Below are 17,319 nucleotides of genomic sequence, written 5' to 3'. Positions count from 1 at the left end.
ACTACAGAGGTGATCATTCTTGATTAAACTATTTTTTATCTGTTGAGGAATTATTAATTGTCATTAATTTCTTAATCAAATCTTATAGAAGTAGACATTTGGAATATAATTATATACCAAGAAAGTATATTTGGCAGGATATACCTGTCGCTTACCCTGGAAAGCGAAAATTTTTAAAATCACCGGACACATTCACACAACTTGGATTAGCTGTGTGCCACATGTTAAAAGAGCTACACAGAAAACATATAATTAGAAATTTCAGTATTCTTATTCTTTTTTTATATAATATAGAGTTGGCTTTTGCCAAAAGCTAGTATGGCTCTTGACCTGTTCCATGACCAGCTTAATTATTGACATATGGACAGTACATTATAGGACTATTTTGGGGATTGTATCTTTTGAAAGGATTGTCGTTTTGGATTTTTTTTTTTCCCAATTGTAAAAGAAATTATATATTATTTTTAATATCATATATAATCATGATAGATTATGTTTCCTCGGTGATTGGTAATTAAATGACTCTTGATATGTTCTTTGCTAATTTGTTCCCTACGAATGAGCTAAAATACCTAATTTCACTGTACATAAACTAACACTATAACTACTTTTTAGTACTGTATTTTTTTACTGTGAGTTCTCCATACTCTGATCTGAATATATTGAGGTAATTAAAATCGTTTCAATAATAATAACTCTAAATTTTAAACTTCTGGTCTTACAAATAAATTTACTTATAGGTGTAATCCAGTGTCACTAATTCAATCGCTTCTAGTAAAAAAAATTACGGCTCAAGGACAATTACACTTTCCGGTTATAAGAAGAAAAAAAAAAAGATTAGTTGTGTCATCTTACATTAATGATTCTAAAACCTTCTTCTAAATCATGACAAACTAAGTTTCAACTTGTAGATTCTGATCAGCTTCTAGTTTTTACATCCACGTAAGTCATGCATGCTTATATTATGGTTGCAACTCACAATTAGTACATGCACTCAAAAATGGGTTGCCTATATCATTATTTCTTAAATTATTTACATTATCAAACTTGTGAATTGTAAGAAATTAAGTACAAGCATAAGTCATTTTCTTGTCACACAAACAATTAATCTTGTTATTTTACTTAGATTAACACTAAATTGAAATAAAAGGTTCACCCGATTCGAACCTGACTCAAATGCTCTTGAAACCAAAAGCATGTAATTATGGTTATATAATGCTCATGCAAAATTTAATTTAATTAATTAGAGCAAGCTTCATGCTTTTCTTGCCTACACACTTGCTATTATGCCTTTAGACTTGTATTCTTCCTGCATTCACATTTGACATCGAGCTCTATATATATCTTTTAATAGCATTTCACATTTTCTTCTTGTGAGATATTAATTTCATATTTGTTTTTTAACACACAATTTGCATAAACTGCAGGTGAGATCATGGGGAGACCTCCTTGTTTTGACGAATTGAATGTGAGAAGGGGTCTTTGGACAGCAGAGGAAGATGCAAAACTACTTGCTTATGTCTCTAAGCATGGGACAGGAAACTGGTCTGCCCTTCCCAAGAAAGCAGGTTATATAATTATATTAATTTATTATTATTGTTGATATCATCAATTGGATTAGCAATCGCGATTTCCATTTCTCATTTTGTTAAAATTTTGGATTCCATTTGTTTTCGAAAAATAATTTGCCTAAAGAATATTTCTCAGATTTTTTGATATATGAGATGCTCAAGAAAATCAGTTAATAGAAAATATCTTACTGGTTCATGGAAAATTAAGTAATTTTTAAGAAAAATATCATGGAACTAGGTGCTTGATTCGTTTGAAGCCTGTATGGCGCCTAGACTCTGCTTATAAATTATAATTTAGATCCGTCATGTATCCTCGGTTTTAGCATAATATTCAATTATAAAGGCTCAACTTGCCATATACATAGGGGGTCTAGCACATTCGAGTCTAGGCTCAAGGCTTTTGACATTCCAAACAATGTAGAATTGCCTATATTGAAACTTTCAAATAAGGAGGGATGCGCAATTTAGGACTTTGGCCCTATAGTTCCTATAGAGCTCCTTCCATGTGGAGACACCATCTCTTCTTACTAAAATATGATGCCCGTAATCTAGCTCATTTTAAAGCTCGGTCTTACGTATTCGCACTGGAGGTAGCGGAGAGCATTACGTCAAGTCTCCCCCTAGTATGTCCTTCGATCATCTACCATCCAACATACTATTCTCGTATCTCATGGCAATATAATTGTCCTTAGGTTTATACGTGGTGTTCCACAAGTATCATTTTTTAAAAGAGGAAAACATTTTTGATAGAAAAACTTATTATAGACTTACAAATACATCAAAAACATTTTTTTAACTCCCTGCAATAGTAATTCACCTTGCACTTCATGTTTTTGCAATTATATGATCAATATTACTTTTCTTAAATTTTCATATCAAAACTTGCATATATATGATATATAAATGAACCTACATATTTTACAGGACTTAGGAGATGTGGGAAGAGTTGTAGACTTAGGTGGACCAATTACCTGAGGCCTGATCTGAAGCATGACACCTTCACACCCCATGAAGAAGAGCTTATCGTCAGGCTTCATGCAGCCATAGGCAGCAGGTGGTCAATCATAGCCCAACAGCTTCCAGGAAGAACAGATAATGATATAAAAAACTATTGGAATACCAAACTAAGAAAGAAGCTTTCTGAAATGGGAATTGATCCTGTTACTCATAAACCCTTCTCTCAGATCATTGCTGACTATGGAAACATTGGTTGCCTTCCAAGATATGGAAACAGAATTAGCTCTTTAACTAGAGACCTCAAAAATGCTTTCATCTCCAAACCAGCTGAAGGTTTAACAATTTCAAACCCTAATAATTATAATACCCATCATTTGGTGCCTCCTAAAATGGAATCAATTCAAGAATGTTTCTTGAACAATGGTGCTAGTTGCAACCAATCATTAGATCTTCTTGATCAGCTTCAAGCCATTAAGCTAGTAACAGAAGCTACCAATTTTCTTAGAGATCAAGGCTCATTATCGTCTTCAGCATCTTCGTCTTGTTCTAATTCTTCTTCTTCAACTTGCTCTACTGCTGGTCAAGAAAAATCTGCACTAAGCTTTAGTTGGCGTGATTTTCTTCTTGATGATGCTTTTATTTCAAACGATAATCATAACTATCAAGTACAGGAACAAGAAAATTTTATGGAGCTTTCGTCTAAGGGCGATTTTACGGGTCAAATACGAAAGATGGATATGGCGATTCCCACTCCCGGTACTGGCCATCAAGACCCTTCTTCTTGTTCTGATGCTTCCTTTCTTGAAGCAATGTTAGATCAAGAAAATGAGGATTTCTTGGATTTTCCTAACCTATTAGAGGAATAATTCTCTTACTCATTATACAGTTACTTCTAAGTGGAGCTGAATTTCATGAATTTGTAATAGTTTCTTTTTTTTTTTTTTAATGTTAAGCTTGTCTTTCTTGTTATACCTTCTAATTGTTTCTTATTTGATTTCCAGTGGAGATTGGGAGCTCATTTTTATAATTTTTAATACACGTATTAAAAATTTTATCTGAAATAACGAGACAGTTTTCTTTTAACTCACTTAATTAATGAAAATTTTTTTAAAATTTGTCATATTAGTGAGAATTTCTTTTTATTTAAGAAAATATAATTTACTTGTTAAAAAAAAATATAATCTACTAAAGATACTTATAAATATTAAGAACAACATTTCTAAATGCAGTAACATCTTTGTGATTGTTTAAGTAAGTCTCAGTATGCAGTTGATTTGAAAAAATTACTAACTATAATTATGCGAAAATAAAATATTTAAATAAGTAAACTGCAATTTAATTTAGATTGAATTTGAACCTTATTTTCAAAATTAAGTTTGCTTATTGTTACTTTTAAACTAGTTTTAGAAATTGTGATTTGAATAAAATTTTTTAAAAAAAATCAGTTCTTTACAATCCATAATTTGTCAAGTCTTGAATATTACTCTTTTAAGGGTGCTCGAACCCAATGTCAAAAGGGCACTGGTAACCCAGTGGCCAGTTCAGTCCGGTCTGGTTCAACCTGTTTTGGGCCGCGTTGAGAAACAAATATAAAAGCTGAAGCCCGAGCATGGGTTTCAAACTTACCCCATGAAGTAACGACAAGCCGTTTTGTTGATGATATATTAACGTTTCAGGCTCAAGAAACAAAGAAAATCAGCGATAGATAATGGCAGCCTCTGGCATGCTCTACACAGACACAGAATCTTAAGAAGGAAAACGGAAAATGGTGGCGATTTCGCTTTACAGAGGGAACCTGCACAGAGTTCCAGACGTACCTCGTCGATGGCTAATGCCAGCGCGTCAAATCTCCCTCAAAGACTTCAAATCCCTCTTGGATCGCCGCTCCAAGGCCCTCTCTCGTCTCCGACCCTCTACCAACGCCGTCGCCACCACTTCAAATCACAACCCTAAACCTAACCCTGATCCTAACACAAAGGAGAACGGGATTCCTATTACGCCTGAGTTGAAAGTCGACAAGGTGAATAATAATGAAGAGGAAGGCACTTCCAATGGTTTAGTTTCTGAGGAGGTCAAGGATCAGGTAGGTTTGGAGTATGGTGAATGCTCTGTTAGACCTGCTGATGTTTCTAATTCGTTGCTTCCTCCTGAGAAGCCTGAGGTAGCTGAGAAAAGCGATGAGGCAGTTACTGGCGATGGGAATTTACGGCCCCGAAAAGAGGATTTGTCAGTTAATCCTAATACGGAGACGGAGGTATATATAATTGGAAATTTTAATATTTACATTACCTGCTGAATCGAATTTCATGTTTTCTTGTTGGTTGCTAGACATTATTCACCATGTAAAACCACATGTAAGCATTTTTTATGGTTTAGTGATAGTTCTTTTATGTGTCAAATGATAACCAGAGGTCGAAAGCCCCTATAATAGAATGAATTAGTGAACATTTGTTTAATTTATAGTGGTAATGCTAATGAAAAGGTGTTCTTGCAACTTGAGATTTCAAAAAAAAAAAAAAAATCTTGAATGATGAATTTGTGATCCTTCATGTCCAGATGTGCAAAACGGATGTGATAAATCATGATAAAGAGAATAGGAAAAAGGAAGTTGAGGAGAAGTTACTAGTTTTGAATGAGAAGAAGCATAGTCTGGTGCAAGTGCTAAAGCAGGTAAGGTTTTGTGTGAAACAAAATTATTTTTTATTATGTGAATCGCTTATTTCTGCAATTTTTGGACTAACATTTTGCCACTTGTTTTTATTTTAAGATTTGAAGAACTTAGAATATTTTTTGGTGGCCATTGACAGATCTTGAATGTTGAGGAGGAATTAAAGAGACGAAATAGCGTGCAAGGAATGGCAATTCGCCCATCTGTTCCTCTTCAAGTGGATGTTACAAATGATTCTGGGTCATTGAGTAGGCATGCTACTCCTAGGATGGGCTCAGAGGCAAATCTTGGTGGTGACATGGAAGGGGCAGAAACTGAGGATGTGTCAAAACCTAGTAATCAATCTCGCCATATCCATCGAATGAGCAGTACATCTCCATCATCAGAGTCTCCTCTAAGAAAGCCTCCCTACATTCAGCATAATGTGGTAATGCACTACAGTTCATACCATTGATATTCTTTTAGATGTTTGTCTAATCTGAGTTAGCTTTTGATTTTGTTGATAGTTCTGTTATTTGGCCTTTGGTGAATTTGATTAAAGGGCTTTCTAAATTAAACGTTTAATAGAATGTCAACACTCTGCTCTATGCATCCTAATCTCTTGTCTTAGTTTAGGCCTAGTTGAGAGCAGCCAGTATCACTGGTGGGAATGATGATGAAAAAAAATGTGGCTTCAGTTGACAGATTGAGATTTGATCATTTTGGCGATGTCTCCCCTTTAGACTATGATAAACGTAGGTAGGAGATGCATGCTTTGTGCATAAAATATATATACAATTGCATGTTCATGGCTATAACCCGACTTGAAACAGAGGGAAAACAAGTAGAGAAATATTATTATTGTGGCTGACTCCACTTATTTAGGGTTAATACATACACGAGTTGTGTATCCGTGTTCATAATGTAATTTGTACAATTTTACACGCAGACAACAATGGTACCATGTAATGAACGGCAATAACTTTTGGGTATGTGTTTTGTGATAGAATTCTAGGTTCGTACCTTTTGCAGTATTGTTCTTAGCTACTACCTCTTCATGGGCCAGGTGTAGGTTTGAAAAATGCCAAATTTGTCAAAGGTATGGCATGCAGTTTTCTTCATAAATTGAAGTCAGCTGCTTGGCATGTGAACTTGTCCAGGCTCAACATAAATTTGTATGACAATGGCTTGAGTTTCCTGGTAGCGTGTTGGTACCCAGCCTGCTTAGTCAATTGGCACTTCAAGTTGAGTGTTTGGAAGTTAGAAGTGTTTAAAAAATCAGAATCAAGCTAAATATATATAACAGTTATGTCCAGTTAAATCTATCATCTGCTTTATCATACACAGGCATACATGCCTATCCTATCACACATGCTCTGAGAGTTGCATCCAGATATATGATCTTAGAACGATGTTTTGCTATGAGAATTCAAGAAGCATATAATTTTGATATTTCTTTCATCATATTGATGGAACGCCTACTATTTATATTTGGCTATTGCAATCCATGGCATTTTTGCAGGTTCCACATCCCTCAAGGCCAAGTTTGGGGGCCACCAGCAGTCCATCGCGCTTCGCTCTGACTGGGCACCAAGGCCCTCCTGCAAGTGTTCCCACGGTGTCTGTATCAGGAACAAATTATGTTGCATCTTCACCTTCCCCTGCAGCTTCTGGTGGCACTTCAGCTTTTAGAGATGCCCGGCAGCCAAGTCCATGGAATTAGAAGTTGGGTGATGGCATGATTCGAAGTAAATCTATTCTTTTGTTGTTTGGCTTTGTTGCTGAACTTCAGTCTTATTGTAGACCAGTAAGCATATTGAATGCTGAAGCCTTTAAAGTTTCCACTAAAGCGGAGTCTTTCCATGGTTTAGCCAGTCCACCAAGTTGAAGATCTCAAGCAGTGTCACATTTTTGCTTTCTCAGATCATTGTAAGTAGAGCACCATCTATTCTTTGCTAATCACATAACGCTGATGGAATTTGTAAATTGGAAGAACTAGGATTAGTCTGCAGAATGTTGAAAACTGAATTATAGGGACTGAATCAAGTACAGTACTGAGATTGTACACAGTAAAAGACTCTGAAGAGCAATAACTATTTTTAAAAAGATAATGTGTTTACTGCATGTGCCTGATCTTTCGTAGTGTTATTTAGACTAGATATGTGGGTTGGTATATTTTGGATCTGTTACAAAATTTCTTACAAGTACCTCAATTTTCAGTAGCAATTGAATTGGGGTATTGAAATGCAGAGCCCCATGTAACCTAGCTAGTATTCCTTTTTCTTTTCTTTTTATTTCTTCTTATTATTAATTTTTCATTCTCTTGTTTGGAGGATCCTTGTCCGCTGAAACTGTAGATTGGCTTTCTTTTAGTAGGTGGTCTTGAGATCATTGAGTTGGAAACTAACCTAGAACTGTGCATTACAGGACTACTTGAGCATTCACTGGCTGGGACCAGAGTTTCAGCAGTCCACTTGACTTGAGAGCAGAGAGAGCTATGCACTCACTTTTGTCACCAACTCATAAATTCCTGTTGATAGAGTAATTGCTATCGCAAAAGGAGTTAACATTCTTTTACTAGTTCTGTCCATCGGATCCAACTCTATAGGCCTCAAATTTGAGCATATGATATCTTTAGCATAAACTCTATAATACCTAAAACAGTATACATTACAATTTACAAACAATCCCATCATTTTTGCAAATGGTGGACTCGTCTACAAATTGTCATTTTGACGCTGTCTCTAGGCTGATATTATTATTAGGCAATGACTATGAAATTCGCATGTTAAAGGGAAAAAAAAAAATTCCTTCTTTCCAATTTATATATTCCTTATTTTCATTGGATTGGTATCAAGTGAAACATACTTTCAAGAGATCAAACCAACTGTAAAAATATGAATTTGCATGTATTATTTGACACCTAACTCAATTCAAACTCAAATTCATTAGAGATATGCATGAATATTAAGTATACTATTTATTTACTCACATTAGGAGGAATTTATACACCTAGCTATAATGTAATAACAAAAAATCTAAAATCTTTGTGAGGTCAGTCACTACCGTTAATTGTCTAAATGACTAGGGAATTTCAGCAAATCTTAACATTGGACTTGAAGTCCTCAAAAGTAAAGTGAGATACTTGTACATAGGCCTAGAGGATGATGCTATTCTATGGCAATTGGCATGACCTTTGTTAGGTAAGTTAATGCCAAAGGGGAATAGAGGCACTTTTTAAAATTTCAGCCAAGGGACTCGTTGCGTTTATCCAAACATTGACGGGAAAATATCAAGGACGATGTATATTATTATGTAAAATGAATGATAAATACCTATCATTGCCCTTTGGCATCGATAATGATACCCACATATTATGTAAAAGGGTTCAAATGACGATGTATACTATTTGCCTATACCCTTAAAATCACTGAAACAAGAATAATTTTATTGTTATTACATAAAACTCGAGGGTTTTCAGATGTAAATTTATGCATTTGGGGATTGAAATTACGTAATCTACTCTGCTATGATGTAACAGTGAAAACAACCATGCATAAGGTAAACATCCCTTTAGGTGCATTGCATGTGCAATTGTGACAATGATGATGATGATGATGATGATTAAAAGCATGTATATAAACATATATATGTATGTATATAAAATTCCAAAATCACACGTGTTTATAACCCAAAGGAAGAACAGGAAGGAGTTAGTCCTATTCTAAAAAGCATATTATCATATTGGAACACATGGAATGGAAGTTGAATCCAAGCTAGGCATACATTAAAGAGGCTTTCTAGTGATTAATTCATTTGCTTAGCTAACATTACATTTTTTTGCTAAACAAACAGTTGGGCATCTTCTATCATCTAAGACCCAGACTTTTTTAAATCTCTAGTAATTAATGACAACTGAGGAAGGTTTGGGCAGTGGTGTTCTATTGTTCTTTTGCCACTAGGAAGATATTTTTTTAGCTCGGTTATCTCGATTTGATTCAATTAAATTAAAATATTTTGATTCAGTTCAATTTAATTATTGTAATTTTAATGTTCAATTATTTCAGTTAGACCTAAGATGACTCATAACTCAAGTTTAACTGAAATCTTAACCTTTTAAGTCAATTGTTTTTTTAACTAATCAACTTCATTTGTTCATAAACAAGTGTTTGGCTAATATGTATTCTCATTGGTAAAGTAGTACCATTTTTATAATGAAAGCTTTGTTGTATATTTTAATTTTGGCGAGATACATAAATTAATTTTCAAATTTTATTACTCTTAATTTTGTAATACTTTTAATTTTTATTTTGACTCGTCGAACATTTCAATTTATAAAATTACATCTAATAAATATTTTAACTTGCAAAATTATTTTATTAAATACTTTAATTTTATAAAATTAAATCAATTAAACACCAATTAGATTGTTAAATAATGTGTAAAATATTGTTCTAAAAGTTATACTAATCACACATTAAATCTATACTTTACATATAAAATTAACTCATAACTCTCAAAAATTATTATTATTAGTGTGAAAAAATATACAATATTACTAAAATTCATAATTTCAAAAAATAAAATAATTTTTTCTCAAAGTTAAAGATAGCATAAAAAAATTAAAATATTAGTTTAGGAATGATTTTGTCCTTTGGATTTTCATTTTAGCAAGCATGAGACAAGTCCAAAAATGCAATTGTGTGAAATCACCTCGAGCTAGCAACCCTTCTCCCTCTAATTATGTTAGCAATTACCCTCAAAGCATAGCTCATAACAATGATAATCATTGACTAAAAAATGAAATGATCTAATTCTAAATATTAATTGAGAAAAAAATGAATTTATAATATATTCAAATTTATAAATAATTCCAATATTCGAAATTTGTAGCATCTTTGCCATTTTCTTTTGTGTGTTTTTTTTCCCTATTTTTTTTTTTTAAAAAGAAGCATATTTGGCAAAATGGACTATGGCCAATTGGTGGGGTCCTAAAGAGGATAAGTTGCGCCTAGGGCGCAGTGCGCACACCATCCTCAACCTCCATCTCTCGAAGTGAAGTAGAAATAGATCACTCACTGACTCACTCTCTGCAACATAAAGCTCCCTGTTTCTTTCTTTCTCTCCATACCAAATGTTTTTCTGTTAATCATTTCTTAAATAACCCATTCCCTACACTTAAAGACTCGCTCGCCTACTGACTTCAAAAGCTCTACAAAAGCCGGAAACACGCTTCTCTTTTTTCTTCTTAACTCAAACCACTCCAATTCGGATTCCAAGTTCTTACACTTGCCTTTCTTGTATGAACCCGAATCCGTGGGAAGAACATGGATCCCCCGTTAATAAATGAGACCTCTTTCTCTGCAGCTAACCCATCTTCCTACTCTTTGACTGAGATTTGGCCGTTTTCCACAATTAATGAAGAGACAAACGGTATTGGTGGTGGATTGGGGCTCCGGCTGCGGAATTTGGGTGGGGGATTCGGGGAGCGAGATGGGTCGGCTGAGGAATCAACGATAACGGTGCAGAGCGTGGGTGGAACCAGTGGGAATGGAAGGAAGAGAAGGGATTTGAGCTCAGAGGATGAGTCTTCCAAAATGGTTTCTACTTCCAGCAGTGGGAATGAATTGGTTCGTTCTTTACAAAATATTACTAAAATTTGTTGTTTTTGGCTTGTTTCTTTTGTTGCTTCCTTCTGTTTAGTTGTTGAGAAATTGAGAAAAAAGGATTTTGTTTTTTATTATTCTTTTTGAGATTTGTGGGCTTTGTTGCTTTGTATTTGGATAGAGGGATGGTTTGAACTTTGAGTGGTTGTCATTCTAGCTCCAAGTGATAGTTATTCAAAATTTTGCTGAGCAAGTGAAGATCTTTCAGCTTATTTGTGTTGTTTTAAATGGGTTTAAAATAAAATTCAGATTTATATTTATTTGCTATATTCTCTGGCAATTCGAACAATTATTCTGTTTACTGTGTTTATCACCTTTATTCTATATGGTTTATTGAAATCCGTTAGCTTTCACTTTTTTTTTTTTTTTTTTTTTTTTGATTGAATATTTGTTTGTAATTAATAATACTATATGGTGTGAAATTTCGACCTTTGTAGAATTAATACATGAGAAGCTAGCAAGTATAGTACTTTTGGAATTGAAACTGAAGTATGCTAAGACTGTTTTTTTCATATATATAATTTTACTGAAATTTGTCCATTTTTTTTAGAGAGAAAAAAAAGAGATGGCTAGTTTTGTACGGTGATTCGTCTTGTATTTTGTGACAGAATGACTCAAATGGCAAGAGGATGAAATTATCAGAATATCGAAATGAGGACAGGAACTCAAAAGCTGAAGTAGAACCAAGTTCAGTTGCAAATAAGAAACCAGCTGAGCAAAGTAAAACATCTGAGCCACCTAAACAAGACTATATTCATGTAAGGGCACGAAGGGGTCAAGCTACTGACAGCCACAGTCTAGCTGAGAGAGTAATTCACTTGAACCTCTTGAATTTGCAATTTTTAATTGTTTCTTGATACCCAAAACAATGGACTTAATGTGATTAATAAGATCTAGATTCAGGTATACACTGAATTCTATATTTTATGTTACAGCAATGTATTAATTCATTAGTAAACCTTATGCTTCACAGGCTAGGAGAGAAAAGATAAGCGAGAGGATGAAGATACTCCAAGATTTGGTACCTGGGTGTAATAAGGTGCTTGTTGTTGTCTTCTTGGCTTTATCTTCAGTCATTTTTCCACATGATGTAAATTCTGTTCTGCTTTATAATGGTCATGCTCCTTATTCCAATACTGGGATTTTTCCATAATAGACATTTGCTAAGTTCCTAGTTCAGTTTTGATTGACTTGAAGTGTTTTCTTCGTGCAATCAGGTTATTGGTAAAGCACTTGTTCTTGATGAAATAATTAATTACATCCAGTCATTACAGCGTCAAGTCGAGGTAGTATCCCCATTTCCATGTCTATTATCACTTCATATGACAAGTAAATCCTTACTTTCTGCTGAAGCTGAACCTAGAACTGTGATAGCTTAAACTTTTTTCTTTTTTCTTTTCTGCAGTTCCTGTCCATGAAGCTAGAAGCAGTTAATTCAGGAATGAACATGAACCCCACAATTGAGGGCTTCCATCCAAAAGATGTAAGTCAACTATATTGGTTCATTACCTGAAATTTTCTTCATTAAAGAAACTATTTACATTTTTACTCTGACATATTTTTAAAAAAATCATTGGCATCTCTGATTCCCAGTATAATGATGGTTGCTAAGAAATTAGGAGACTCGCTGATCTGGTCAAAATGTATTCAGTTTTTATGTACTTTGATCAAATTGTTTTGGCCACTAATAAAACAATATAAAAAATGTCCAAGAATCTTCAGTCAAGATTATTGTTATTGAGCATTGATGGCCCTACATTGCTCCTGCTGTTGGAGTTCCAACATGTATGAGCATGCTTTACATATGAAGAAATCCTGCATCTTCCATGCTGTGTTTATTTATATATTTTTTCCTGAGCAAAGATATTATTTGGGTAAGTGTATTCAATAATCAATACACACATACTGATGGATAAATGGCAAACCAAACATAAAAAGTAAGCATGTATTCAGGTACCACTTACTCCTAAGCAGGATTTTATATTTGGCTTGATCAGAAGTACTCAAACGAGTGGACCCCCTAACTGCATAAGGTGTATTATGCAATTTCTTTAATGTTTTTTGAACCTTTGTTAGCATAAGTTGCAGGGCTTTTCAAATACACCATCGATGTTATATTATTTGTTCTCCCTTGAAGAGAGAATCCCGACAACATTGGTTTGGAACTCTGTAACCTGTTTGATAAGATAATTCGGTTTGTGATTTTCCAACATGGTCATTTCTTCGTGCAGGTTGGCACACCACAATTTGATGTCGCAGGAATGATATTTGGACCTCAAGCAGCAAGAGATTATGCTCAAGCATCACAATCAGAATGGCTGCATATGCAGATTGGTGGAAATTTTGAAAGGACTACATAATCAAGCTGCAAGATTCATTCCTCTGGTTATTTACTGAGGGGCAAATTTGTTATTAGCTTCTTCATCCAGTGCATAAAATGTGTTTCCCATAAGCATGTCTCTTATTGAAGTTTTAATCTTATATCATTTGTAGAAAGTGCATCTAATCTTTATTTATTGTATCTTCTGATAGTTTACTAAACAAAGTCTCGTAGAGATAACTTGTTGAATGGAAAAATACTTGAAATTTGCAATGAAAAAATTCTGAGGTGTTATTAGACCTTTTTTTTTTTAAATAAGTGTTATTAGAGGCTAATATTACCATGGAAATTAAAAACCAAAATAAATAAATTGCAATTTCAGTACTTCAGTAACTGAAATAACGTGTTATTTTTATATCCACCTAGAAGGGGCAACTGTGAAGAACCGGTATAGCATAATGTAAAAAATACCTATGATAAAGAGAGCACAGAGTGAAAATAGCAAAAGCATGCAAAAGATTTTCAAGGATGTGTTTGCTGACCTCATAACCTGATAATAACTGCCATTGAAACATTGCACATTAAACAACTCAAAATAACATAGTAGTATGCCCAACAACTGCTGAAAATCATACCAAGTGACAGCGAACGAAATCCATTTATTCCAAACCAATATTTAGTTGTGTACAACATGTCAGGTATTCAGGTTTGATCATTCTCAAGAAAAAGAAGTCATTGTTGGTTACACTTAACATATACAAATCACAAGAACAGCAAACCCATTAGGCTTTAAGCTCTATTCCTCAGACAACTAATTATAGCCTCTAATTAACAGCATAGGAGAATCTTTATCGCATTTTGATGCTCCCAGCACACTGGTCTATATGGATAAAGAAATAAATTTTCTGCTCATAATTGTATTGAATGTACCAAAACCTTAGCATTTGAATGCTTTCAGAACATATGATCCTCCTCCTCAGGTTACAAGTGAACTAAATTGCAATTAATTTAGGATTTCATCGAGAAAGATTAAGGTGTGACTTCACAGTCCATTGTCAAATCTGCATTTTGCAAAATATTATCATAATCAAGCAACCAGGAAGAATCGAAATTTATCTATAGAAAAATAAAACAGAAATTAGTAAACCTTTCCAAGGCAGATTTGCTAATGGGAATAAAGCCAGATGGAGTTACAAGAGCATCCACCAATACGTCTTGCAAAGTTACTGGTATAATTCCATCATCCATGATTTGTAGAGAGTAAGATAGTGCCACTGTAGACCAGAGCAAATTGTCTTAAACAGAAAAACATAAACTAATTTGAGCTATAAAGGATTGTTGTCTGTTCATATCAAAAGAGATCAAAAGAAATGCATACCCAAGAGGGGTTGCTTCCAATTCCTCTCCCTTGCAAGTTCTTGGTACTTCCTCAAAAAGGTGTCATAATACCTTTCAGATTTTCATTACATATGTCGAAAAGAAGACACACAAATTAAAGAAAAGTACAATTCAGTGTGAATACAAACTTTATATCATGGATATGGTCGATAATCAGGGCATGAAAAAAATTTTAGGGGCTATCAAAAGAACAGCAAAGCGCTAGATTTGCACAGACTATAAACAGTACTAGCTAACCTAAAAGTCATGAATTGGATTGTGAGATTATTTTAGAGCAATAAAAATATAAAGGCCTTGCAACCTTGTTGTACCCCTTGCTGCCTCTTTCTAGGATTTATGGTTGAGACTTCAAGCATTTAGTTATGGGTTGGAAGGAACCTAGCCTCTTGACAAAGGCCAGGTGTTAAGAGTTACAAAACTAAAAAAAGCATGGAGTCTATGTTTGTCAGCGGTAAATGTGTACTACCACCTGGCAGTTTAGATTACTTGACCAAGTAAAGAAAAGTTAAGGCTACGTGCAAGAAACTCACCCTCCACCACGCCCCAAGCGTCTTCCAGATCTGTCAAACGCAAGTCCTGGGAACATAACAAGGATGAGCATTATCTTATCACAGTTTCATTTTCCAAACATATTCAACTATACACACAAAGCAGGGACAACACATAAAAGTTTTACCAGGCAGGATGAACAAATCAACTGGATCATTTGCCTGCATCACTGCATCACTACAGATCTTTAATTTCTATTAATAATATAGAAAAAAAATGAAAAATCTAAATAAAATATTAGGTAAGCATTACCTTCCTAGTTCTAGAGACAATGCATATAACGAGTATGATAATTAAACCAGCATTGAGATGTATAGAAAATAAAGGCAGTAAGATGCAACAACAAAAGACTCTTGCATTTAGACAGATGCATAACACAAATCTGATTATTGTTTTAGCAAAAGAAGCAAAAACTTTGTCTCCTGATGTTTTGGAAGCTGGCACTAAGTTTCTTAAGCTTGAGCAAATTCTGCACATGGCTATGTCAATTAGTACCATAACAAGCAAATTTTAGAACAAATTGATATGTTATTATGGAAATTTCAGATTCTTGATTTTCTCATTTCTAAAGTGACATAACAAAACAGCCTGCCATTGTTTTTGACCACCCAAACTCTTAATGAATAAGAGCACCACCATCGAGAATCATCTATAAATGATGGAGAAAGTGCACCACTATTTAGTGCAGCCAACCCATTGAATAATTTTCTCAAATAAAGGAAGCCAATTGATTGGCACAAAACCTTCCTGCATATAGTAAGCTTCTTAAGGAGGATATGTTTAAGAACTAGCTACATTTCAAAACCAAATTCACTATCACACAATTCAATATAAAATAATATATATATATATATATATATATAGATGACAGATCTTTTATATGCTTACTTTCCAGCAACCAACCAAACAAAAAAATTCCTCTGGACAATCAAGGTTTTTGACTACTATACTACGACATGAAAAAAAGGAAGGATTTTGTCTATTGTACTAACCATCTTCTCTTAAATTTCCAACACCATCTGCTGGAGCTGGTTCTAAAATATTCATGGAGTTTGCAATTAGATCATCCATGCTTGAGATGTTGAGCATTCGCATATGACTATTCTTGTCCTCCACCCTTGGAACATAAAGCTTTTTTGCAGTCTGAGCACAGCCATCTATATTTCAATTTTTAAAAAACTAAACATATAAGTAAACATATAAGTTACTCAACAATGGTAACATAAAAAAACCGAGCTTTATTCTAATCAAGGTTATACTCAATTATGGCCATTTCTTTTGTTGGATACTAAAGCAATGGCCATAATATATTGATAAAAAAAGGGTAAATAACTATTTAGTCCCTTACTTTTAGTCAGGATAATAACTCCGTCTTTCTTATTAGATAAATATATTGATCAGTTTCTGAAGCTTACATCTGTGTTATTTTTGCTGTTAAGAGAGGCACTAAATAGTAATTCAATAATATTGAAGAACTAAATAGTATCATTCTATTTAAATGTCAAAGACTAAATAGCTAAATATTTCAGTGCACTTGCCCCTTTAGATGTTGTATTTACCAAATAATAACCAAATCTGAGGGATTAGTAGTTATTTACCCCTAAAAAAATTTCGAATGACACGAGGGAAATGATTCCCTTGACATGCACAAAATTAATTGAAAGCATAATTAAGTAAAGAATTTAAAAGCTTAACCTTTGGCCAGATTCTGTAGAATTTCCGATAACAGTTTGGACGTATCAACCTCGCGTAAAGCACTGCAACTTATATAAGCGCATAATCTCTGGCTAGACTTGAACCATGAAGCTTCTAAGACATTACTCTGGATGGCGTTGTCTATCGAAGAAAACCCAAATCAGATTTAATTAATGACCGTCAGATTGATTACTGGATTCTTAAAAAGTTACCTTCTTGGGATCGGAGGGACAGATCCATGGACTTGAGGGCCTTTCGGACTTTTGATCGGAGGATCCGTTTCTGGTGAAACATTTCATTGAGATTGGTTGTTTCGTCTTGGTCGGTGCTCATCGAGACAGTTGGGAGGTGAACGGCTGCAGGTGGCTGGAGGCGGACCGGGAGGGGAGGGTGGAGTAGTGGTGTTGGTGTTCCTATCAGTATTGCTGCTAGTGAAGCTGGCTGAACCATTAGCGCTGCCTTGACCCGTGTTGTCAGCGCATGTGTACACATTATTGCAATTTTAGCCCTCTTGCG

The 17,319-nt window shown here is 34.4% G+C and overlaps 4 protein-coding genes across 5 annotated transcripts; 3 read left to right on the top strand and 1 right to left on the bottom strand.

The window, feature by feature from the left end:
• The first annotated feature begins 1,311 nt into the window (after positions 1-1,311).
• Positions 1,312-3,555, top strand: LOC105640751 (transcription factor MYB35). The gene is made up of 2 exons (XM_012225146.2): positions 1,312-1,568; positions 2,496-3,555. Exons 1-2 carry the CDS (start codon positions 1,436-1,438, stop codon positions 3,392-3,394), a joined length of 1,032 nt encoding a protein of 343 aa, XP_012080536.1. The 5' UTR covers positions 1,312-1,435; the 3' UTR covers positions 3,395-3,555.
• Positions 3,556-4,211: 656 nt separating this feature from the next.
• On the top strand, positions 4,212-8,017 carry LOC105640466 (tRNA (Ile)-lysidine synthase). 2 transcript variants are annotated; one of them, XR_001047172.4, is made up of 5 exons: positions 4,212-4,782; positions 5,085-5,198; positions 5,336-5,623; positions 6,698-7,104; positions 7,603-8,017. XR_001047172.4 is itself a non-coding variant. In XM_012224782.4 (4 exons), the coding sequence occupies exons 1-4, from the start codon at positions 4,294-4,296 to the stop codon at positions 6,896-6,898; spliced, it is 1,092 nt and encodes a 363-aa protein (XP_012080172.1). In that variant the 5' UTR covers positions 4,212-4,293; the 3' UTR covers positions 6,899-7,299. The 2 variants fall into 2 exon arrangements, 1 of the variants encoding a protein (XP_012080172.1); XM_012224782.4 differs by lacking the exon at positions 7,603-8,017 and having other exon boundaries at positions 6,698-7,299.
• A 2,187-nt stretch (positions 8,018-10,204) lies between these two features.
• LOC105640465 (basic helix-loop-helix (bHLH) DNA-binding superfamily protein) lies at positions 10,205-13,460 on the top strand. Its single transcript, XM_012224781.4, has 6 exons — positions 10,205-10,805; positions 11,450-11,650; positions 11,815-11,880; positions 12,059-12,127; positions 12,247-12,324; positions 13,073-13,460. Exons 1-6 carry the CDS (start codon positions 10,503-10,505, stop codon positions 13,199-13,201), a joined length of 846 nt encoding a protein of 281 aa, XP_012080171.1. The 5' UTR covers positions 10,205-10,502; the 3' UTR covers positions 13,202-13,460.
• A 340-nt stretch (positions 13,461-13,800) lies between these two features.
• Positions 13,801-17,315, bottom strand: LOC105640464 (5-formyltetrahydrofolate cyclo-ligase, mitochondrial). Its single transcript, XM_012224780.4, has 8 exons — positions 17,016-17,315; positions 16,804-16,944; positions 16,101-16,265; positions 15,236-15,277; positions 15,090-15,135; positions 14,540-14,610; positions 14,309-14,435; positions 13,801-14,222 (listed from the first exon to the last, which is right to left on the bottom strand). Exons 1-8 carry the CDS (start codon positions 17,293-17,295, stop codon positions 14,204-14,206), a joined length of 891 nt encoding a protein of 296 aa, XP_012080170.1. The 5' UTR covers positions 17,296-17,315; the 3' UTR covers positions 13,801-14,203.
• Between the last annotated feature and the right edge of the window lie 4 nt (positions 17,316-17,319).

The sequence above is a fragment of the Jatropha curcas genome, chromosome 10, assembly GCF_041381405.1.
Source record: "Jatropha curcas cultivar XTBG-Jc1 chromosome 10, XTBG_Jcur_1.0, whole genome shotgun sequence".
NCBI classification, from domain to species: Eukaryota; Viridiplantae; Streptophyta; class Magnoliopsida; order Malpighiales; family Euphorbiaceae; genus Jatropha; species Jatropha curcas.
Note: the sequence above shows the minus strand (reverse complement) of the source record. Positions and strands in the feature narration are given on the sequence as shown.